At 39.9% G+C, this 25375-nt stretch overlaps 2 protein-coding genes across 5 annotated transcripts in view; both read right to left on the bottom strand.

Annotated features, from left to right (window-relative positions):
* The window catches only part of CPNE1 (copine 1), a 54192-nt gene extending 29739 nt beyond the window's left edge, over window positions 1-24453 (bottom strand). Inside the window, exon 1 of one of the 4 annotated variants that reach the window (XM_042021723.1) lies at window positions 24371-24453. The gene's annotated coding sequence lies outside the window, so the exon portion shown is untranslated. Of the gene's footprint in view, window positions 1-99; window positions 123-12635; window positions 12656-19720; window positions 19806-24370 lie in introns of those variants that run through there. The other 3 variants (XM_042021724.1, XM_042021722.1, XM_042021726.1) reach the window with 3 other exon arrangements.
* Window positions 15318-24451, bottom strand: RBM12 (RNA binding motif protein 12). Its single transcript, XM_042021721.1, has 2 exons — window positions 24371-24451; window positions 15318-19863 (listed from the first exon to the last, which is right to left on the bottom strand). The coding sequence occupies exon 2, from the start codon at window positions 19839-19841 to the stop codon at window positions 17202-17204; it is 2640 nt and encodes an 879-aa protein (XP_041877655.1). The 5' UTR covers window positions 19842-19863; window positions 24371-24451; the 3' UTR covers window positions 15318-17201.
* Window positions 24454-25375: the final 922 nt, after the last annotated feature.

Below are 25375 nucleotides of genomic sequence, written 5' to 3'. Positions count from 1 at the left end.
CGGGCCAGGCGGGCGCGGAGGAACGCGGTGCCTCCGCGCAGCCGGGCGCCGACTGCGGCCCGCCTCGCCCCGCCGCCGTCCCTCGGCTGTTGAGTTCACCTATTTCTACCGGGCTCTCCCCGCTGCTCCCGCTCCCCGCGCAGGAGCCCTTCCCTCTGCCTCGGTGCGCGCTGCTGCCCCAGGTTTCTACAAAGGGCCGGGCCTGTTATCCCCTCCCTGGGACCGCCACTCACAGCCCCGCACAGGGACAGGGACCTCCGTCCCGCCAGCGCCGCAGCCACCGCCCCACGCCGAAGAGTCGCCGCCCCACGCGATGAAAGCGCTGCCAAAGCTCCCCCTGCTCGCCCACGGGAGCCACAAAGCCCACGTGCTTTGCCGTGCTGGCTTCCAAAACACCGTAACATCATCCCACAACCGGAGGATAACTAAATTTTATTACACATTAAACTGCAGACAGCTTCTGTTTGAGGAACAGCTATAATTCTCAAAACTGAATCAGAAGATGAGCCTTCAAGCATCAAAATATTACAGAGACTGGACAGGTTGAGGGCTCTACCAAGTGCTTTAAACAGGACTATTTCACAGAGAAGCTCCTTCTGAGTCTGGAAAATAAGGAAATACTTGCTTTGGCTTTCTAGTACCCGAGTACCTCATGGCTTCCTCATACTTTCAGGGTGTATATATTTAACTCAAAAAGAAGAGCTTTTATTGTATAACATTTAATCCCTTGGACATCCCAGTCTGCAATCTACTCTGGACAAATGTTAACAATGTCACTTAATACGCCAGTGCATGGCACTCAGGTGCTCCAGTGAGCAGGACAAAATTAGCAAAGCTTTAGGCAAAAATAATCATAGTGCAGCTTTCAACTAAGGTCATTGTCATCGTTTTGTTTAACACCAGTATTTTCAAAAAAACTTGTTTGAAGTGGTCTGGTCAACTGTTCAAACTACTGGCAGGAGCCATCCATTTTCCACTCTGTCGCCTTCAGCCCCAAGTAAGATTCACAAAGAAACCGCTGCCTTTAATAAATACATTTCCCATAAAATTGCAAGTCACAGCTATCAGGTTTTTTCTTGATCTCCACATACCATTCCACCAGACCAGCTTTCATCTCACACAGACTCATATCTGTGCATTTGAGGTTCTACAGACAACAGCAAAAATTTGTTTGACACCCACTATTCCGACAACAAGATCAGGACATCTAGTCTGAGCTCCTTTGCCAACATTTTTGCCTCTGTTTTTCTCTACTGCAACAGAGATTTCTGTACTAACAGGAGGCACCTTTCCTCCCCACTAGAGCTCAAAGAATCAGGAGTAAAGTTAACCTCAAAGAAACAGCTCCCCATAAGCTTTAGCATCCCCTGTCAGCAGTGGTCCATTTCTGGGAGGAAACCATTACTGCAGATCTTAAACTGCATGCAGGACAAGCCCACACATATTTATTCCATGATAAAAAGACATCAAAAAGGAAGAGTTTGAGATGGCAACTGTTAAACCACACAATGGAGCCAGGAGGTGAAGGGACCAAGTCCTCAAACCCAATCACCTCTTATCTGCTACCTGAATCTCTTCTCCAGATCAACAGCAATGAAATTATGAAAGTACTCCACTGTTTCAAAGATTTGACTTCCAGTACCCAAATACCCAGAAGGCTGTCTCATCTGATTGTTGTAAATTTAGAAATGGCATAGGATTTCCCTTGAAATACAGCCCAGATGTTCTGCTGAACCACTGGAGATGTTACAAACTACATGGGATCCTTTCCCACTATATCCTCTTGCCTCCATCAGGAGATCACAGGGCACTCACTGATGCACATAACCACCAAGACACAACAGAGCACGACCAGGCCAGCTGTTTGGAGTGGCTGAGCAGGAACTGTCCTAACTGGCTGTACTCCCTTCCTCACCAACTCAGGGGATAACAAGAAAGCAGGTTTGACAACTACAGACAGAAACCTTATGAAAAGAAGATGGACAGCTCCTTAACAGATTCAGATTTTTAAAAACCCTTTTTTAACCTGAAAACACCAGTTTAAACCTCAGCCAGTAATTACTTATAGATTACTGCATATGGATGTCCTTGAAGGGCCCACACAACCTTCTTTTCACATCATGGCTACCCAAACACACGGTATGGGGTTCTCCAGGATCAGTTCATTCCTTCAATAGCAGCAGAAGAAAATCCTGGTCATAGACATCCCAGCAGCAAGAGCAAGGAGTAGTTGGTCTGTTAAGACACAGCATCCATTTCAGCCAAGCCTGAAGACCTGCTTAGCCTGCAGGTAAGCATCTTTGCCCAGATACCCTGTTCATGCAGTTAATTGAGCAGCACAAATCTCTGGAAATCTGCCTGCATTTGAAAAACTTAGAAAGATCAAAAGTTTAACATATTTTCATCCCCAAACACACACACATTAAAAAAAACTTAATGGGAACAAAAAATAGTGATGTTCCTCACCAATTAGAAAAGCTAGCTCCAACTTGATTTTTTAACAGGATTTCATTATGAAAATATTGGCTCAAATTTTTTCTTTTCCTCCATAAAGTAAGATTTCTGGAATTTACTTTCATTTCTCATAGTAACCTGTAGTGATTGCATCTCTCCTTCTATAAAAAAAGTGACTAGTTTATGTGAAATATATCAGCTTTCATCTCCACTTCTCTCCATGAAGTCCCTGTTCCTCTCCTCCGAGAGAAGTGAGAATCGCAAAGGTTTTCAAAATGCCAGCAATTAGTGCTTGGACTTAGAACCACGCCACACCTAACACAACCCCCCAGCCTGTTCCTCTTTAAGCAGGAGCCTATGATGCTTTCTCTGTTTTGCACTTCCACACAACGCTGCAACATCATCTTGGCATTTCATTACTCCAAGCTGCCCAGCTGGCATGTGCCAGCTCACTGCAAGGGACAAGCACTACAGCATCACCCAGCGCTGACACTGTCGGAGCAGTGACACTTCACCACTTACCAGTGCTGTGCAATAGACACATGATGGGAGAAAAATCTTCTAGTGGTTACTAAGCTCAAACAGTGCACGAAGGCTCTGATCTCAGGCTAAGCATATAATTTTGTGCAATTAAACTGAAAGAACTTGGGGTTTTATTATTTTTATTAACAGCCGCCTTTTTCCTCAGCATGCATTCAAGAACACCAATTGTATTCAGCTTGCAGACTGGAATCAACATTTCAAAACCACATTTCATGTTGTTTTACTGAGTTTTCATAGAGCATACTTATTTGTATCCATTCATATACACAAAATAAACTTAGTTTTTAGACTTGCAACAGTATTTATAATGACAGAATATTATTTACATTTGTTGCAACACTCAAATTTTTCCAACAGTTTCAGAAAATCTAAAATGCATTATTTCTCTATTTTCCCCCTCACAACCAGCCTTGATAACTAATATTGGTGTCTACTACTCGAACCTTCTGGTTCACAGAAGACAGTAGCTGTTTCCAAAGCAAAACCAGCAGCTAAAGCAACTACTTTCCACAAAGTTACCACATTTCATTTATAAAGGATTTATTATACATTGACCCAGATCAGCTTGCAATAATGACAGTTTAACAACCTCCAACTGCCACTAGTACATTAAAGTACCACATGGTCTGGAAGTCACAAAACTAATCTAGCCACAGAAATTGAGATTGCCAAGTGAAAATAAACTCCAAAAGAAGTAATAAATTCAAACTCTCTTTAAAATACAGGAAACAGAGCTACTAGGTACAGTGGTTTCAAATGAAAAGGCAACGTAAGCAAGCCACCAGGTAAGTGCTGTTGCTTGAAACAGCTTGTAAAACACAGCTGAGGTTGTGTTACACCTCCATGATCAACAGTTATATGGACAATAGCCACACACATCTGATCCACTGCTCCCACAACCTGGGGATCTTACTGGTGAGAGCCATCACCTGTGAAGTTTCACCTTGAGCCAAATTCTGTACATTCCCTCAAGGGAAGAGTTTCCAACACACAGCTTCAGATCCATCAGGTACCTCTATTTTTTTTTGCTCTTATTTAGAATTGCACATGATATAACACTACATTTTGAAGAAAAAAGTAATACATCACCCATGTTATCCCTACCAACACTAGAGCAAAATACTATCCATAGAAATCTGCAAGATCCCAAGCACATCCTCCAGAGAAGTCTTTCACTGCCCAACCAGATGTCACGCCCACTTGTTCAAGTAAAACACAGAATGGCTCCATACTAGGTACACTTTAAGAAGTGTTCAGACAACCAAACTGAGGTCCAGTTTAAAAAGTCAAAATCATTTTTACTATGCATACCACCTTTTCCCTGCAAAGATGATCATAAACTCCAATAGGTGTATAATACATACGAAAAGATAACTCTCAACTTTTCAACAGAGCTCTTCTACACTGAAATGAAGTACAGCAGTAAAGAAGTTGGTCCTAAACAATCAAACCAAGACCAAAAATAAAAAGCTGCATTCTAGGAAAATCCCATAGGACATCTATGCTACACATTCAGAAGAATAAGCACCTAACAACCTGCTGCTTTCTGGAGTTTCATATAAGCATTTCAGAACTTCCAACCTTTTTCACATTTCTGCAGAAAAAACAACTTCCTTTCACACGGAAAAGAACACTTTCCAACATAAAGAAAATCAACACATAGACAAGTCTGTAATATTAAATTTATTATTCCTCTAGTGATTCAGCTTAACCAAAGCTTAAAGCAAGTCAAATGTAAGAGAAGAAAGCATTGTACACTTATGGTTGAAGAAAACTCCAAACCAAGAGAGATTAAAGGCTTTAACTGTCCCAGTTCAGAGCTTTGGAGGGTCTTGCATTTCCCCAAAACACCACATACGGGTGCCTGAAGCATAAATAAACTCCTCTTTACTTATCCCTCCTGTTTGAGGGCCACCATTTAGTTAACTAAGGACCAAGTGCTGGACACTGTGAGAATTATTGAATTACATAGTTTGTTTTATACACTTCCATCCCTCAGTAAGCCTGAAGACCAGAGCCTCCTCTTTAGGCTGACAGGATGAGGTGAAGACAGTGAGCACTGGCCAAGAGGGGCACTGTGATCACCCCAGCATGGCAGCTCACAGAACCCACAGTCACCCAGAGGACAAAAAAAAAATCTGATAACTTCATGGCATCAAACACCATCAGCAGTATTTTTAGCAGTGCCAGGAGGTGGTATCTTCTGGAGAGAAAATGGTAGCACTATCACTGAATACAGCCTTGTGTGTCAGCCTGGTTTTGCTGTTCCACATAAAAATGAAATATAAGCGAGGATTCAGCACAAGAAAACCTGCAGTTTTTTCATATTCAATCACACTAATAAATTCTCATTAAGTACATAACGCTATACAGAATACCCAACCAGCTCTGTTTCAGTGTACACCAAATATTAGACATTAATTTAACGCCTTGTTTAACTCAAACTTGAGGCTTTAATGCATGTGCTCCAGGACAGCTGATTTCCAAAGAATTTACTCTGTACTGGACTGGCCATAGTTCCTGCCTTACATTCTGCTTACAAACCCAGCACAAATGTCAGCAATCGTGCCAGCAGGATGTCCCTACTGCAAATTTCATCATCTTGGCCTTTTGCTATCCAGCAACTCAAGAAATTAACCCAACACATGTAAGAGAGCATCTCCATTAATTAATCTTGCACTTACCAAAAACCTGTCCCCTCCCCCTTGTCTCTTGCTTAGTTTAATCCCACACCTTCCAGTTATCACCCAACTTTCTTCAAAACTCCTTCTTTTTCTGCCGTGATCCCAAAATACGCAGACCAGCAGAAGCAATGCTTTCTCTCATTATTAGTTCAATTTTGAGGGGGCAGCCTGTTACATTTTGGGTTTTGATATTACAAAGCTGATCCTGGTGCTGAGGTCAGGATCACTTTCTGAATGTGTCATCAAAATAAGTTATAATTTGATCCTTCTTTCCTGAACGCCATAAGGCTCTAAAATAAATCATATAGCTAGGTTTGTATCACTAGATGCACTAACATGCATCTTTATTTTAAACTGCAATTAAGAGAGTCTAATGAGAAGCACCACAGTCCACAAATTATTAGTCAATAAAGGCCTGTTCCAGCACAACAGCTCTTCCATGGGCCACAGAGCCTCATCCCACAGCCGAAGATGTTCTGCAGACAATACAAATGGCTGCAATTTTTTCTATCATTTCATTATTTCTGGCAGTTTGCAGCAGGGATGCAAGTGGGTTAAGATCACTATTACTACAGGCAGGGAATAAATCACTATTCTCCATACTGTGTTCCAAGCTGTCACTGTACATACAAGGGGTTAATTAACTGCTATTACAAATTTGACATATAACCTGAAAGAAATCTCCTAATGGTTATAAAAGAAAGAGAATTGTGAATACTGTTAAGAACAACTTTCTAAACAAACCGCTGTCAACTCGATTCTGTCCTGGTGAAGAGTGCCCATGGTCCATCAGACAGCCTTAATTCCAAGGATGAGACCTCCCAGGGTGGACAGACACGTTTCCTCCAGGGTGAAAAGCAGAGGCGGTGCTGATGCTGAAACTCTGAGCCATGACCAAGGGTAAGACCCCCAGCCCAGCCCCTAAGCTCAGAACTGGACTGCAGGCCTCATCAAACACTTTTTTGACCACTGCGCACCTGCTGAACACACAGGAAGGTACAACCTGGCTCTACTCACTGAGTTGTGTCCACATGAACCCTGAAGCTCCAGTATCACCACGAAAATGGGGGTGGGGTGGTGTGTCCAAAACCAGCCAATGGGTACAAGCTCTGACAACCCAACCTCCAAGATGCTCCTGGAAACTGACTGAGAAGGCAAAGCTCCCATTTATAACAACAAAAATAACAAGCTTAGAACAGTTAAAAAAAAAAAAAAAGCAAGCAAGCTGAAACAAAGCATAACAATCACAAATGGGATGGTAATTTCCAGTAAAAAATGCAAGCAAGAACTTCAATCAGTTCATCTTCTTTACTGCAGCTTCCTCCCACCCAAGAGCCAAGTCCCAACTCTGGGGAAAAAGCACCTTCTACAAATTCACCTTTATACCTGTACAATGTTCACTGTTAACTTGTACAGCACCAATATCCCCCTTAATCACGATCAATAAGCTCAAAGAAATGACCGTGCATGCCTTCACTATAGATATATTCTCAACTTTTCTGAGAAATAAGTTAAGAAACTGACAGGTGAACATTGAAACTATTTCAAATATTATTTTGGAACATACTAAATTATAAAAAGTTTCAAATTAACACCGGGACTTAAGCAAAACCAATTACTAAACCAACCTCTTCATGCAAAGAAAACATGTTTCAAAGTTCTTCACAGTATTTAATAGCAGAATATCAAACCCCATTTCCTTGAAAAACTAACTTAACGCAGGCTGGGGCTTTGGAGTCCATCACTGGACTTAAGCTACAATAGTAACTGCAATCCTAGAAGTGTTCACTGACTCCTCCCACCAAGTAAGACTTTTTTTTCCCCATTCCTTTCATATTTATTCAGCTGCTTTTTCTTTCCCCTAACCATGATTCTCAAGTATTTATTACTGAAACTTAAAGAACAACTTAACTGAAAAACAGACTTAACAGCTCAACCACACAGACCTTTGTAACAACCCCAAACGTGTGTTTTACATGGCAAGCAATCTTTGCCTTTCTCCAGTAAGGTCTTGTTCTTTCCCTTAAAACTCCTGTAGGTCTAAACAGCTAAACATTTTGTCCCATTCCCCAAGTAAATCCAGCTGGCTATCACTCAATCTTCCACTTTTCAATCCAAACTCCTTAAGCTGAGATCAAAGACCACATTGCAGTTTCACCAGCAAGTACCTCCACACACCACTTCTCATTTACACACACCCATGATTTTTGAAGTGGTTCCTCAGCATCCATTCTGCCTATCCCTTTCACAACCTCTACCCTTCTCAAACACTGGAAATCTAAACTATAGTACCACTATCCTGTAGTTATACTACACCAATATAACTTTACCCATTCCTCCAAAACTAGGCATGGTGACTTCAAGGCAGAAACACATTAAGTCCACCTATGTAGACTAGTCCATACTGTGTGAACAGCATTAGCTCAAAGTAAGACTTTAAATACAAGTATGCCAGCAATACATTTTATTGATCTTCGCTATTTTATCAAAATCACATGACAAATTTTGGTGGCTACATGATACCAACAGCCACTTAGTCAATGAAAAGCTTGTCATATCATCTTTTTACTGCACTTGCTGAATCATCACCAGAAAAGACTGAAATACACCAGAGGAATTCCTTAAACTGTTCTCAGTCACTCTGCAGTTATTATTGCACAGTGACAACTCTTGCCTAAAAAATTAGTAAGCACATAAAGCAGAAGTGACCTTTCAATTTCTCACACTTTAAGAATCGCATAACCCCTTCACATTACATAAGCCAGGCTTTCTTCTTCTACTTTAATCTCAAACATGATCACAAAACATGATCCAGAAAAAAGCCCAAAGCTTAATATTGGTTTTGCAGTACTCCCAGGAAATTGATTTCTTTGATTTATTCACTGCAAGTTCAACCTAACTGCCAACAGTCTTTCAGGTCTTTCTGCTTTTAAGTGTATGCTTCCTTTTAAGAGAGAGATTCACACTCTGATACTACTTTTCTGTCACTAATTATTACCATCTACAGTATGAACATCTTAACTTCTCCATCCTAATCTGTTGCAAAATAATGACACTTCAAAAAAAAAAAAAAAAGAAAAACAAAAAAACAAAACAAAACCAAACCCAACAAAACAAACCTAAAAAATCCCACCACCACAAAAGCCTGACATTAAGGAAGTAGAATAAAGGGAAGGATATGGCAAGGAATTTTAAAAGTTGTTTTTTCTCTCCCCCATCCAGACTAACAATAGAACAATTTATAGGCTATAAACACCAAACAGACCTCATGTTCCCTTTCTGTTCTGTTCCAGGTCCAACTTCTCTTGCCAGTGCACCTTCACAAAAGCACAAACCCATCACAACAGTGGGTTCAAGCCATTCCACTTGTCTCAGAGACAAGTAGGCCAAAATGATCACACAATCTTCCTGCATTATGGGAGAAGAGACCACACAAATTCAGGCACACAGCTGTTTCCTCAAGTGCTCTGCCATGTCTGCTACCCACAGTATACGCACTGTAACAGTTTCCAATCTATACCCTGAAGAAGTCTGTTGTCACCAGGTCCGAATTTGCTACAAAGGTGTTCCACACCCTTGAGAAAACAGGTCTCTGCAAGGCAAGCGCCTGAAAACCTCACTTTTTCTCAAAGTGAAATGGTTTCAACTAACTTTTAAGAAACATGACCGAACTGTGGCAGACAGAATTCTCCAAGAAAAACTTCTCTGATGAAAAACCTAGAGTAAATTTAACAGCTGTAAAAGAATGAAATAAATTACACTGACTCTAAGCAGACAGACTTGGGAGTTACGACCATTAGGTGGAACCTGCAAACTTGGGTTACAAGCTGCAGAGCACTACCTGCCTCAACCAGGCAGTGGGCAGGACACACATCAGACTGACTCGGCACCACAGTCATCTGTCCATCATAGATTCTTCATCACCAGAGCTTTTATGTCAACCTAATGCAGTACCAGAAGGATTTGGAAAGCACAAAAAGATTAAAACAGTATCTGTGTGCTGCCCAAAAAATTCAAAAAACAGGTTCTTCCTGCCTAAACTACTTCTTCAAACCTAAAGAAGACAGAGAAGAAGGTTATACTACATCACCACACCGTGGCTGGCGCTGAACACAGTTACAGGGATTCCTCTCACTTTCCATAATAACAAAATTAAGTGATCCTATGGTTATATTCATTCCAGTCACTGCACCGAAATAGCTGGTCTTTCATAAAGATACATTACCTGCAGACTAATTAGGATTCATAGTACATTCACTTATTATTTAGTTTAAAACGAAGCATTTTAGGCTTCAGAAAACTTACTGTTGTTTCTGCTTGAAGCTATTTTTACAGACCCAACTAATGACAAAATTTAATGCAAAAAGTAACACAAGCTATCACGCAGAAGGAAAAGACTGCAAAGTCTTCTGCTCCCGGAGACATTAAAGCAGCCAAATACTACCTACTCCTTCAAAGAAATAGCATGATACAGTGCTTGCACTGCAAGGAAGAAATGCCATTTGGGTTATTGTCTTAACAAAACTAGTGTCAGTTACCCAAAGGGAGGGCTAAGTATCCAGATGACCAAAAAAGGCCTTCAAAAAATTCAGGACATTTGTGCAGTAATGTTGTGTGTATGGTGTTGTGTGTCTAGTTTTCCACGTATACCTGAACGGCTTTTTAAAGAGATGCATCCAGTTAAAACACCTTTATATACATACTGACTTAAGTGATAACAACTACAGTTGTCTTTAAAAAACTTTAAAAAGACTTACCATCAAAAACTATTCTGATTTACAATCTAAGAAAATATAAGACTGTGCAGAGCTTAGGTTTAACAGCAACTCATTTAGAGCAATTACCTATTTCATACATTCTATCATTAACAGCTGAATTTACATTTCAGATCAGTTTAAGAATGTAAGTATTTAGTCACTGGTTTATTGTGCTCTTTTTCACACAAACTCAGTGCTGAAGTTTCTGAACCCACATACATTCTTTATTAAATTAGGGCAGCATTTGGTTGTTTTCACTACAGCTAAAGCATGAAAGTTTCACTTCAACCTTTCAATTTCCCCCCTAATGCCCCATCTCTGATGACAATGTTGATGTTCCCTTAAAGTGAGGATGAAAACATTCTGCCATTGGCTTACCAGTTACTGAGAGACAAATTAGCTATACCACCACCACCCTGCACACATACCTCCCAAAAAGCACTCAAGTCCATATTTGGAGAGAGCTCTAAGTGCTATTAAAAACACTCTTATCTATTCATATGAAACTGGACCTGCAACACAGAAGACTGGCTCTGCAGCAATGCTGGAATGTAGTGGGGGAACCCTAGGCAGATGAATTTGTGGTATTTCATAACTCTGCCTCCCCTCCTTAAGGAACAGGGTTTCCCGTACATTCAGTCAGTGAACTGCCAGTGTCTAATGTTAATTAGCCTCTTCCCTTTTATAGCTGGTTGCACTAGTGTTCCTCAAGCACACATGGTTTATAAACTCTGCTCTTGTATTAGAAACATTTGCCTAATAATGAAAAAGTATTGGCAACCATCATTTTCACTTTAGAGTTGAGCTTCCTGTTCAAACAAGCAAGGGCTTTCTATAATCCATGTCCATCCTCCCATCAAAACAAGTAGCAATGCTTTGGTTATACTGCTGAAAACAAAGAAGTTTCATAAAAAGCTCATTGAGAAGCACATTCTGGCAAACACCACCACAGCAAGGTCACTAAACAAATGGGTGCTACACAGAGGCTTCAAATTTTACTGACAGAGATCCTATGAATGTCATCATAAAAGGCACTCAACCAAAATTATCTAAAAGGAGTTCTTGAAGTAGTTTAGGTTCTGACTATATCACTGTTTTCCTCCCCAAATCTGCCTATGTGACTAGAAAGCATTTCTAACCTTTCTATTGTCACACAGAGCAGTGCTACATCCACATATTCACATCCAATGGAAAAAAGTCGACATAAAACTATTTGTTCCAAACTCTGAAATTGCTAGCTGGAAGTTCCACCTGCCTTCAGATGGTCAGAAATCAGAGCCGTACAATCCAACTGATTCCTTGTTTAACAATACTGTAAATACAACACGAAGAGTTCAAAGAGCTACCAGCCTTCCTGAAGTAGTGACCAGACCAAAAGGCCAGGCTATGCCAGAGACAGTTTTAGGCAGGATTAATTCCTATTTTCCCTGTGAAAGCAACTTACAAGTCCTTACTTTTTGGTTCTAAACTTTACAGGGCAATCAAATTACACTCCCATGTACTGTGCACTGTAAGGGCAATCCCCACTCCAGTCCCCGAAGTCTTTCCTGGCTGTGACCTATGATCAACCAGGCCTAATTCACCGGTTACTCATAGCAAAAGAACTGAAAAGTTCAGGAAAAACGGTGAAGCTGGTGTGAGAATAGAAAATACAGAGTTAACAAATTGATTTTGTGGAATTCAGACTCATGCTAAAAGAGAACACATTCCCCGTTTCTGAAAGTTTACTTTAATGTATTTGGGAAGCAACTAGTAAGACTATTTGAATTTCAGGCTTTAGACATGAGAACACACAAGAAAGATAGCCACAAAGGAGTAAGCTTTGCCTCTGCGGAAGAGTAAAGGAACTCAGGTCAGAACTCATCTGGCTGCTTCTCTCTGAAGCTGCCATGCTGTGAAGACACAAACCCAAAATGCTAACACAGGAAGTTGCACAGGAGTGAGTGCCAGCAAGTGAAAGGAGTCACAGCCAGACCATCTGACACCCATGTTCAGTCTGGAGCTACCAAAAAGAACACTTGTAGGGCTGCTTTTCTTCCATATGGTGTTTATAGCCAGGAGTGAAAAGCATCCAGGTCAGGGACACAGGAAACGCTCCCTGCACAAGCAACACCCAAACATTCCACACAGTAACAAAGCTCCAGGAAAATCACTAACAATGTCATCTGTATAGAAAACAAGCCACAGTTAGACCTACCTGATCATGAGATAGGGAAAGTGCAGTGGATTTCAGTACACAGCCACAAATCAATGTGTGTACTACCAACCAACAGGTTTTCATTCCATGGAAAATCCAAACTGTGGAAAAAACAAATCTTTGAACTGCAATCACATTCTCACTGGCAAAAACAGGAAGAGAACACTTTGAGGTTACTCTTCCTGCATGCGCATTAAACAGCTTCCCTTCCTCTTCCTCTGTACACAAACTCTAGCTCAGTTTTCCCAAAGCCATGAAAAAAAATACAGCCACAGAACAGTGAGGAGCATCAGCAAACCTGGAAAAGAGCAAAGACGAGCAAATGTATTTGGCAACTCTGCCTCCAGGCCAAAGCAGAGTTTATGAAAAACCTTACAGCAACAGAATTCAGCATCTCATTTTCTTTTCAAAGACATGCACATCTAAAGCAGCAAACTGACATAGAACTAATTTGTGTATTTCTCTAAAGTCAAACTAAACAATTCCTAATATGCCCCGTTTCAAAACTGCTTCTTTCTAAGCAATTAGCAAATACAGCAACTAGTCATTTTCTTGCACTAGAGTCCATATTGAACAGGAATTGCAGTCCTTTCTTTCAGGATCTAATCCACGTATCTGAATAATCAACCTAAACCAACTGCTCTCAAACAGTGGTCCATCAGCCAACCAGAGGTTTTAAATGGTCCATAACACATAGCAGTTTCAGTTTTGCAGATCAGAAGGCCAGAGGGCCAATAGCACATGCTATGGGAAGCAGCAACTTTGGAACCACCACAGCAGAAGACTGAGGAGAAACAAAATAAAGAAACCACAATCATTATTTACATTTAATACACCACTGGTGTGCCTGAAAACTGGAAATATACTCTTCTGTAGACTCTACAGTCTTTAGTGCTCCAAGATACTCTCAGCAAAACAAGCTGCTGATTTCACAGAGTATAGGCAATGACTTTAAGGACAGCATGAGCAATGTAGAACGGAGCAGCACACATGTTTTTTAAAAGGCAGACCTTCAATGTCAGCTGGTACACAACTACAGTCTTCATTTTTGCATCGATCTTCCTCTCCACTCACCACAAATTCAGAACCTAAACACTCAAGGAAAATGCTACATGCTATGAAAGGAATGCTACTTAAAATAAAGCATCCTTCAGGTTTCTTTAAACCTACAAAGCCTCAAACCTCTCATAAATCTACATTTAGACCATAGCAACAATTAATCAGTAAAGAACTGGTTTTAATGCTGATATTACAGAATTGACTTGTGTTGGCAACAAAATCTGACTGTGGCATTTATGGGTAACTGCTTGAAATTTGGTAATACTAAGTCACACTTTCACCCAGCTACTGAAGTCCTTTCATGCAAGTCACAATTTTGTCATCGACCATTGCATTCATTTCTATTTAGAATGGAAAAAAACCCCCGTATGTTAAAGAAATCGCGTTGTGAATGTACCATTTTACTACTTCTTTTTTTAGCAGTAGTACTTAAAGACACACATAAGGAACTGCTAAAAACACCAACTAAGCCACTTATATAAACACAAGTACCTTCTTTCCATTATTTGGAGAAATTGGGACATCAGTGTCACTGACTATATTGTTCCAATGAGGCTAAGGATGTAGCTTCCTGACACTCAAGGCATCAATGTCAAAGCAACTGCAGATTTGAGCAGCATACATAAGCTGATTCTGTCTACTGCTACCACTTGCTAGCAGTCAGCTTGGGGTGTTATATGCAAGGGTAGTTACGTACCTTCCACATTGGAGATGGGACCTCAGAGGTCCTACCCCTTATTTTTACGGCTGTTCATGAATACAGACAAGTGCTAAGTAAGCAATTTTATGAACTCTAGACATATAGTCTAACGGTATCGCTCATCATTTAGCATAACATGCAGTTTAAAGCTACTTCTAACATTCTGTACGTTGTTACAGAAAACTTAAGTTCGCATCGACCCTTGATAATGAACGTTTCTCTGTATATGCTTTAAAGGATCAACTGTAACTATTTGAGTTGATGTACTGCTTCTCATACATACAGAAATCCTCAGTATGCTATGACTTCCTTTTTTCCAAGAGCCTGCTCTTAAGGAAGAAGGGATATTTACTTACTAATCTATGCTAAAAGATAAGGAGCATCGACTGCTTGGCAAGATGAAGAGACCCTGCCCCACCCCAAATTCTCCATTTGAACATTCCATCCAAGTCAACATTCCCAACACCAATGGCTTTCCAGTGTGCACTTTTTTTTCAGGTAAGCATTTAAACATCTTTAGACCATACAGAAAAATCAAGAATCAGAAAAAAGCTTTCCAAAACAAACCTGCACTTTTAGCAAGTCCAAAGGAACAGGCACACAAGCATGTCTCACAGCATATGCCGTGTCTAACCCAAACACTAAAAGCCTTGGATCCATTACCAAGAAGATCACAATGTGAAATCAAAAGACAGTAACACAGAACTGTGTATCTAATTCCAGACACCTGTAGTTTAATTACATTTCACAACAAGGCAAGCATTGTTGTGATTCATTTGAACTTGAAAAAACAGTTATCACCAGTTTTGGTGAGTCAACATACACTAATATCTTAAATCAATTCTGTGAACAATGAAGCCAAGTTTTCCTTTTCAGTAATTTTATTCTAATGTGAAACATGAAGAAACAAGCACCCAAAAAACTCCAATATAGTATGAAACTTTAATAAAAGTTGCTTAAAAAACAAAGAGCAAAATTTTAAAATAAACTGACTTGACTCCTAATCACACATCTTTCTGACATCAGGAAGAGTACTTTCAGACTTTCGGAAAAAAAAAGGAAGAAACAAAGATCTGCTGTTGAAACATTACTCCCAAAGACTGTTGAAACGCGTAACATGAAGCTTCAGAGACAGACAGTTTTATTAACAGGAGGCTTAATTTTAAACAGTATATACAAATCACATGACTTTTCCAAAGTTGGGACCACCTAGTAATCTGTCGAAACAAAATTATGCTAATGAATTACAGAAGCATCTGTGTAATGCAACCGCCTCTTTATTGAAGTACACCTTTATACAATCCTTCCACGGATTCCTGTACTGTGAAATCCTCTCGGGACACAGCGCTGCACAGGTTTGCAAATCTCTCCTACACACCACATGAATAAAACTGTTGCCACTTGCACCTCTCAATTTTGCCTGCCCATACACTTCAGTGTTCCATGGTATGCAACACCAAAAGGCACTGTTCTTCTTTGTCAAAAAAAACCAAAAACAGTTTGAAGTTTACTATGTTTAAGTACAATGATTTGCAGGGAATAGCAGGCTTTTTTTCAGGCAATGCCCAAGTCTTAAAATTTATCATAAGCCAAGCAAGGATGAAACAAAAAAATTCTACTTTTCACTTGTGTAATTACTTCCTTTCCATTTCTCTGTTTTTCCATGGAAGGTTTCACTGCACAACAAAAAAAATGGCAACTCTTTACAGACTTTGAATACAGCACAACTTTATTGCAAAAATATATAGTAAACTCAGTATTTTCAAGTTTTGGAGAAAAATAAATTTTATCTCTGAATTCACCCATAGCAGTAATTCACAACAGAGTTGCTGAAGATACACATTTCTTTCATCATAACCTAATTTAAAACTTTATCTGGACTCCAATCTTCTAATAATCACCACTTTGGCTCTCTTAGCAGAGACTCTATGTGAGGAGTTCAAGAGACGTGAGAAACACCAATATCCAACTAGATCCAAAGATCCTTCCGAACTGATTTGTGTAATCCTAACAAATCAAGCTACTTAAACAATAATGATTATTTTCAACTGCAAACGTTTTAAATGTACTATAAAACTCATATGATTTATGTTTGAGGTTAGCTATACTTGTGGCAAAAGTCTTATTCTGCACAGTTATAATTGCAATATATAAATAACTAAAGGTTATACCACAAAGAACAGCTTGAATTTTACAGAACGATTCTGCTCATACTCATAGGAATTAGTTTGGTAGACACATCAGCAAAGGGCATAATTCAACTGTTCATACAGTGAAAATTTTGGAAAAAGTAAAGATACATACACAAAACAATTGATCTGTGTACACTGAGAATTCATTCAGTTGCAGAATAAAATCAGGACTTCAAACAAAGCTTTGACCTGTGAACAAAGCAAATTCAGCCAGCTTTTAACCAAATCTAAAAATAGCTATCTATTTTACAATGGCTTACAAGAATACCACTGAAGACCTTCACTGACTTCATCTATTTCCCTTATCCGAAACTATGTCAAACCAATCTCAGTTTCTCGATAAGCACCGTGTCCAGAAGAGTTTACCAAACTTTTATGACGAGTAACAATCTGTCCAGCTTCTCTGCATATTTGTACGAGGAAACTCCACCGCACCTCTCTCCTTGCAGTGTTTCTCATGTAATGGCTAACGCAGTGCTCTGTCTTATCAAAACCAATCTGTTTTACAATTTAAACTATCCACAGGTTCTATCCTGGAAATACTATAAAAACCAATCCAGATGCATTTATCACAGCACTATGAATATCTATTCTACAACTACTTCAGATGAACAGCTACCCTAAAACAAGTTTTACTTTCCTGGAGCCTATAGGCCTGTCATTTAAATCAACAACAGCTGCCATAGCTTCCTCACGAGACTCAAATGCAACCATTGCTTCTCCAGTGGGCATGCCTTTTTCATTGTATTTTAAGCACACTGAACCAGGGATCACTTGGTAACCATAAAAGAAATCCAAAATTTCATCCACCGAAACAGTAAAGGGCATATTTTGCACTTTAATGACAGTTGGCCCTGGCTTCCCAGACCCTGTTCCAAAACCTGGGGGTCCACCAATATGTATGTTTCCTGGTCCGGGTCCAAACCCTGGAGGTCCACTTAAATGTCCAAGACCACTAGCAATTGCTGGAGGACCAGCACCAAAGGCAGGGGGCCCACTTAAATTGCCAGGACCATTACCAAACGTCTGAGGACCCCCTGCAAAACCTGCTGGTCCACTCAAATTAGCAGGACCACCTGCAAAACCTGGTACCTCAATACTTGCACCAGGTAAACCACTAGCTGCAACTGTGGGTATTCCTGGTCTAGAATCAGGAAAGCCACCTATTCCAGGTGGTGGTAAAGGGGGACCAAACGTGCCAGACCCGCTGAAGTTACCAGGGAAATTGAATGGAGGACCATTGTTTGCTTCTTTAGCATTTCCTCCCAAGAAGGCATGCTCATCCCCACCAAGGCCCTGTGCTCCTGGCACAGCCGCATTTCCCTGGATCGGTATTTTTAGGATCTTTTTCCCTTGAGATGGTGGGTTTCTCTCAATATCTCTCATTTCTTCTACAGTTATCAAACGCAAATTAACATCTCTTCCATTCAGTTTTTTACGGTGCAAACGCTCTGCCTTACGAGCATCATCTTCAGCTTTAAACTGAACCAGTGCTTGTCCTAAACCTTGCCCATTATTATCAACAAGAATTTGTACAGAGTTTTCTTCTACTGCCAGTCCCTCTAGAAACTGAAGTATTTCCATTTTTGTTATATTGTATGGAATATTAGATATATGTGCACACAATTTTGGCAAGCCTGGTTCTCCCTCAGCATTCAGTAGGATTTCTCTCTGGTCGTAACTGAAGTTCTGCAATCGTTTACGAATCATATCTATCTTTTCTAACATTGCCTTTTTAGTAATTGGATGAACCTGAATGAAGCGATTCCCTATGTACTGCTTATGATGACACAAAGCTGCTTTATAATCAGCTTCATTCCTGAACTCAACAAACCCCTCTCCAATTGCCTTCCCATTAGGTCCATAAGCTATATAAATGCTGTCCTCAACTATATCCAGCTTTTTAAAAAAATCTATCACATGTTTGTTCTCTGATTCAAAGGGAAGACCTTTCAAATAAACACAAAAACCGTGCTCATGGGGAGACCTCGACCGCGACCTTTTCTGTCCACTGGGAGATTTGGACCTAGGATGAGCCTGGGGAGGAGGATGTGCCTGCCCAGAGGGACCCATGGTTTGCTTGAAAGTTATGTGGCCTCCAGCAGCTACCCACTGTCTCTCTGTTGCAGGACTAACTTCCACATAGCGCTGAATCATCAGCATTCTGTTTCGCTTCAGTGCTTCAAATGTATCTTGAGGAGAAAAAAACTTAACTAGTCCATTTCCATTATTTCGACCTACATGATCCTTCAGCATATGGATTGCATCCACACGGAGCCCAAGGAAAAAGTCTTTCACATCAGATTCTGTTGCAGTAAAGGGCATTCCATGAACGCTGACATACAAATCATCTGGATTGATTGGAATTGGCTTGACACTACCTTGAGAATTCATCTGGATAGTATTTACAGGATTCATGGGACCAATAAACAATGGATTCAAGCCGCTGTTCATACTCACTGCTGCTCCAGACCCATTCATTCCAGTGGGTAAGGGTGCTACAGGTGGAGGATTCATAGGAGGCATTCCTGATATGGGAGGCAGAGGCGTCATTGGAGGTACAGGGGGCACAGGGGGTATTGGAGGAACTGGAGGAACAGGAGGCAGTGTGGGTACAGGAGGTGGAACAGGTATAGGGGGAATAGAAGGCATTGGTGGCAAAGATGGCATAGCTGGGATAGGAGGGATTGGTGGAGGAGGTACTGTGTTCATTGGGGATGCTGTGCTAGGTATAGTTGAGCTAAATGTTGGACTACCAAAGGTACTCCCAAGATTTGGAGGTGCAGTCCCCATACTGGCAGTAGAAAATGTGGATATGTTTTTATTGCTTTCATGCACTGTAGTAGAAGCAGTTACTACACTAGGAGAAGGATTATTAAAGTTAGGTACAGTAGTAGGTAAGTTAACCCTTCCACTCATTCCAGAACTAGGTGGTGGTCCCGACCTGCTAGCATTTGCTGGTGGCATATCTAGATTGGCAGTTTCAAAACGCCTACGACTGAGTTCTATCATGTTCTGCATTTCAGTTTTACTGCTCAGCAACAACGTTACTTTTGACCCTTTAATTGTACCACCTGTGCGCATCATACCAAGCCTTGCATCTTCATCAGTGGCAAAAACGATGAAAGCCTCACCCAGTTCACCCCCTACAATATGCACGCCCCCATCAGGAATGGTCAATCCAGAGAAGAAGTGGCGAATGTCCATGGTCCCCGCCACAATCGGGAGACCTTGCAAGCGGATGACCACAGCCATGCTGCGCTGAAACAACACACACCTGCAGATGAGAAAAGGCAACGGCTATGTCAGACTACTGTTCGTGACACCATGCAATTACCTACAGACACCATCTACTATATTTGTTCATATATACACCTAATAACATCTTGCAAAGATTAAGCATGTTTATATTCCAAGTTCCTTATTAATGTTTGTTTACTTCATACAGACTGAAGTATTAAACATTTACCAACACAATCAGTATACATTTTGCACTAAAAATTCCAAAATAGCTGTTATGCTAAGACCCACAAGTGTCAATTAAAAAAAAAAAAACAAAGGAACATCAAAAATCAGAACTATTACATCAGTAGTTCAAAATTGAATGGAATGTAAGCAAAAGGAGTATTTTAGCCATGCAAAACAAAATTAATGTACTATACGCTGATATGGTACCCACTGTACATGACAATGTGACTGAAAAATTCTGCACAGCTATGGGAAAAAAACAGTTCCCTTTCCTTTGGGGAAGGATTTTTACTTCCTGCCAGGTGAAGACAACTAGAAACGTAACAGTGGGTTGAGTTATGAACAAAAACCCATTATGGACAACTAGCAACTGTGAGACTCACAAGACATCCTGACAAGAAGCATCTGTATTATACTGACCTGATGTTTTTCTCCTAGCAAAGTCAAAAGGTCCAGGTGATCTGAATCTTTCTATTATAAACTAGCCCCAGAATTTTGTGACAATAGAAACCTCACCTAAATTAAATTAACATCTATGCATATCTAGCTAGATATATGACCCTTACAATTTTCAAAAACAAGATATTTTTTAATAGTTGCAGATATTCTGTCTAGCATGACACCTTCTGTCTCAGACACAAGTAAATGAATTTTACCTCCGCAGCTGACATTAGCAGATGCTTAAGGTAATTCTGAACAGCTGGATCTAGACAGTTACCTTGTGACCTCAGAAGTCTAAGGTCATATCAGAAGTTGAAGACAAAGGGGAAACTAGATACTCATCACTTATTCAAACCTTCAGCGAAGGCTGAAAGCATCATATTAATAATATTAGCACAATTCAACAGTTCAGAAGCCAGTCTCTCGTCCTAAACCATCAGCCACAGCAACATGCTTCACCTGAACCACTTCATCTCTGAAACTTCTTGACTTCCTAAGTACAAGTCAGTTCAGTACCTGTATGGAAGATCTCCAAGGCTCCCATAAGTCACATACAAATAGTGCTAACTCAGCATTTGAAATCAAGGATGAACCAGATCACAGAATCACAGAACTGTTTAGGCTGGAAAAGACCTTAAAGATCAAGTCCAACCAGACACCCCAATGCAACACCACAAAGCCATGCATCGAAGACTCCTGGCCATTACCGAAGACCTGACCAACTACAATCAATAACTATCTCTCAACAACTCAGCTATATCCCAGCATACAGTCAAATATGTAAGTTGGCTCCATCTGCTTGTCCAGGTCATCCGAACACTTTAGAGAAGACAAGCCTTGAATGACAAGGTAAAACCACAATTTAACCAGGTAAGGCTGAATTCAGCACTTAATGAAACAAGAGGAACAATTCTTCTACGGGGTGAAGAAGCAACAATTCTTTTGTTTGCATGATGGAACTTCAGATTCCTAAAATGAGTCCTGAAGTATTTTGTTCTATTGACCAGTACACCAGAGCTAAACCCTTCAACATACTAATGAACTCAAGCAACATCCTGGGGTATTACAGGGCATTGCCCCACAACTAGTCGGCACCAGAAAAGGGTGAAGGACCTTTCTCCCTCAAGGAAACTGCAAACAAGCCCATCCACACCAAGTCAACCCTGCTGCTCTAGTCGCTGTGAATGATTATCGGATTCCTTACTGCACCATCCTGAAAAAGAGACTAGAACTTGCAATACAAACATAAGAAGACTTAAAAAAAAACACCACTAAGAAAACCCCTATTCCACCAAGGGAAAACAGCAACAGAAAGGCGAATATATACTAAGCTTTGGGGATAACTTTTTTTGAAAGCAACTTTCCCATCTCCATGGTGAGGTAACAGAAGCATATCCTTGCCTTTATCTCTTACAGTGGAATTATATTTAAACTGAAAATAAAATTCATTGCCCAATCATTTTCCAACAACAAAATAATCTGCCCATGAGAAAAAAAAATCCACAACAGGTCAAAGTAAGGACTACCTATGCTATCTAAATATATAAAAACGTATCTTAGACTTTTTGCACTGTTTTAAAAAACAGTGTTTTACAACTATTCTGTAATTTTGTTTTAAATTTGTCTAGCATTGATGACAATCTCTGAAATTAAAGTTAAAATGAAAATTCTGCCTCCTTTAAAGAAGATATATTAAAAAATATTGTAAACCCAAGGTTTACTATGTTGTGCTACAGGATTGCTTTTGAATTAGATGATCCTGAGGCAAGAAAGCAGTATAAAAGCATCCCTGGGCTTTGCACCTACACTTTCAAAACTGGAATACTACTAAAAGCAAATCTTGCCAGGAGGTTTAGATTTCTTCTACTACCTATTATACATATAAAGTTTCAGAAATTTTTATGTGTCAGAAGTTAAAGACATTTAAAGTTTCTCATGTTAAATGGGACACCACTTCTAGCTATTTCCTTAATACAAAAGGGATGACAATCTGATATGGCCATTGGTTGAACAAAGGCAACTTGGGAAGGTGTACCGAGGTCTGCTGGTTTGGAACACCTTACATTCTTTAGCAGAACTGACACCTGCTAGATAACTGCATTTATAAACTATTTCATGAATCCAGCCCAGAAGACAAATCAAGAGATGAAGTCACAAAAGAGTTCAAGCATTTGAACATTTACACAACTTTTGGGATAATGCCAGTCTTTCCATTTTGCATTAAATTCAGAACTTCATAACAAATGCTAAAGGAGTCCTTGAAGTCTCGTTACTAAGTACTCTATTCAGATCCACTAAATCACTGTTGACAAAAAAAATCCAAAGAGCTGCTTAGGCATATAGTCACTAGAAAAACTATCTGCAATGACTTCAGTGTAGTTAATTCCACACAGAATATTAAGCAAATGCTTGCTTAATATTAAGCAAGAGCTGACAGTAACATGGTCCAAATAAAAAGAATTTTAAGAACTTGACTGATCAAATATTTTTGACAACGGAATATTTTCTCAACACGTAACACAGCTGCTTCATTTTTCCAGAATTTGAGTGCTTAGACAAAGTAGTAGTGTCGCTTCTGTGATTTAAAGAAAAATCTCAAGGACCAAAAGGGCCAAATTTCAAATTTCTAAATACTCACAAACCACATTTTTTCCAAAATGCGCTTAGGAGACAATAACCCACTTGCTCAAATTTTCCAAGTAATGAAAATGCAAAGCCTGCTCAAATATTTCACTGTTCACTTGCAAAGACGAACACACGCAGAGGCAACATTAACATCAGACACAAAACAGGCTGCACACCAGTTCAGCAGGGACTGAAGGCTTTTTGTTGGGCTGTCAGACATGTTCTCAGGCTGCCTGCTTTTCTCCTGGTACAAAAAGGTACTTCAAGGCCGAAGTGGGTTTTCTTGTCATTTTTTGTGTGTTTGGTATATTAGTGGAAGGACAACATTCTAGGGGCGTGCTATGGACAACCAATCCCCATTATAGCAAGTCACGATCAAAGCCGGAGATTAACAGGCTGCTGATTCAACCTGATTCAACTCATTTGATGAAACTTAACATGTCTTGACAGTAGTATCTTTAAAAGTGTTGACGTTACACTGAAAAAAAAAGGTGTAAAAGAGGACAATACTACTTTTCTCATCAATATGCTAGTCAGTAAAATAAGAATAATTTGGGTCATATATATAAATTCATAAACACACTAAGCCAGCTTTTTAAGATGTATGGATTTTGCAATAGGAAAGTTCAGAAGATTCAACCTAGCCCCTGGGGAGTATTAAAGTACAGTACCCACATGATACACAAACACACAAACATATTTGGCAATTCTTGAGTGAAGACTAAGAACTGCAGAAACACTGGTATCGGAGTAGGAATTTTAAGTACAAGACTGTCTCGCAAAAGTTAAAATTGCAAACTAACAGGTTTTTTGCAAACAGTTCTGTCTTTTTTAAGGCTAAAATCAACCCATTATAGTTATCTTTGAGCCAATTTGAAACTATCTGATTGCTTTAAGTGCTGCAAAACCTAATTACAACCAATTGATGTACACTTCTACACTCCAACGGTTACAAACACTCAGACCTGTGGCCTGCAGCAAAGTAACTGCATTTTCCAACAGTGCAAAATAACTGGGAGAGTGTTCCAGACTACCACATGCTGATGAAACAACAAAACATTAGTTTGGCAGAAAATTCTGTTTACAAGAAAAACATTGCCAAAACCACCATCACCAGTGGTGAGTAGACAAGCTACAGATTAATTGACCCAAGTCTTTTGACACAAATTCACAGATTCCAAAAACTTCAAGTGTTTCTTAGGATATACTCAATACGCATATAAAGAAGTCTTCAATTCAAAAGCTCTTACCTGCAAAGACAGATGTTTTTTTTCTTAACAAGTAGCAGAAGCCAAGCCAATCCTGTGGGCAACCAATTAAAACCAACTTTTAGACTGCAATAAAGAATAAATGGAGGCAAAAATCAATGCAGGCAACACAACAGCAGTAACAGTTCACAAAGAACTGTATACATAGAATTTCAAACCTGCAACCACCACAAGGCACTGCATCATACAAGAATCATAAGGGTGCGTTTTCTATACGTTATCTCTATATGACTTGCTGGCAATTGCATTGTAGAGCTTTTGTATGGTTTCAAGACATAAATATGCCTTCCACAAAGAATATACAGAAAGCCAGAAAACATTTAAAGAGTCTTTCAAATTTTCCCATCACCAACAGGTGAACAAATCTCTCTTTCAAAGGCAAAGAACAAGAGATAATACTTGAAAGCCCTGAATTTTACCAAACCCTTGCTCCATCAATAATGATATTCCTTCTTCCAACTGTGCATCTACTTACTCAAACAAAGCAATTTAAGTAAGCCATACCTCAGAAAACCACCCTAGAGCTGCAGGTGAAGAATTCTTCAAGAGTCACACTAGCTGGCGACACTAAATGACATTTCACAGGCATGTCCAGGGCAGTCAACTCCACAGAGCCCATAGCAAGAACTTGCATAAGACACTCTATTTTCATTTGTGATCTGCCATTTCATTTCCCAAAATCCTCATCAAATGCCCGTTTTTTTCATCCCTTTATAAAAATTTTCTTCCCAGGATTACAACTCAATAAAAAACCCAAGCATTTTAAGTGGCAACACGTATTTTGTATTCAAAGATGGGGTGGAAAACCTTTGTTCCTTCATTACTTGGCAGACCACCTCACACTAAAACTGTGACTCTTTGGAAAGCCATTGAGGAATGAATCTCACTAAGAACAGATAACTGCCTCCTCCTCACACAACCCCCAACAAGCTGGTTTCAGTTACAAGCATCATTACCAAAGCAAACTTAGAGCAAGAAGTACTAACA

This window comes from Corvus kubaryi, unplaced genomic scaffold, assembly GCF_017639235.1.
Source record: "Corvus kubaryi isolate FWS band 111438036 unplaced genomic scaffold, C.kubaryi_AGA036_p1.0 37157, whole genome shotgun sequence".
NCBI classification, from domain to species: Eukaryota; Metazoa; Chordata; class Aves; order Passeriformes; family Corvidae; genus Corvus; species Corvus kubaryi.
Note: the sequence above shows the minus strand (reverse complement) of the source record. Positions and strands in the feature narration are given on the sequence as shown.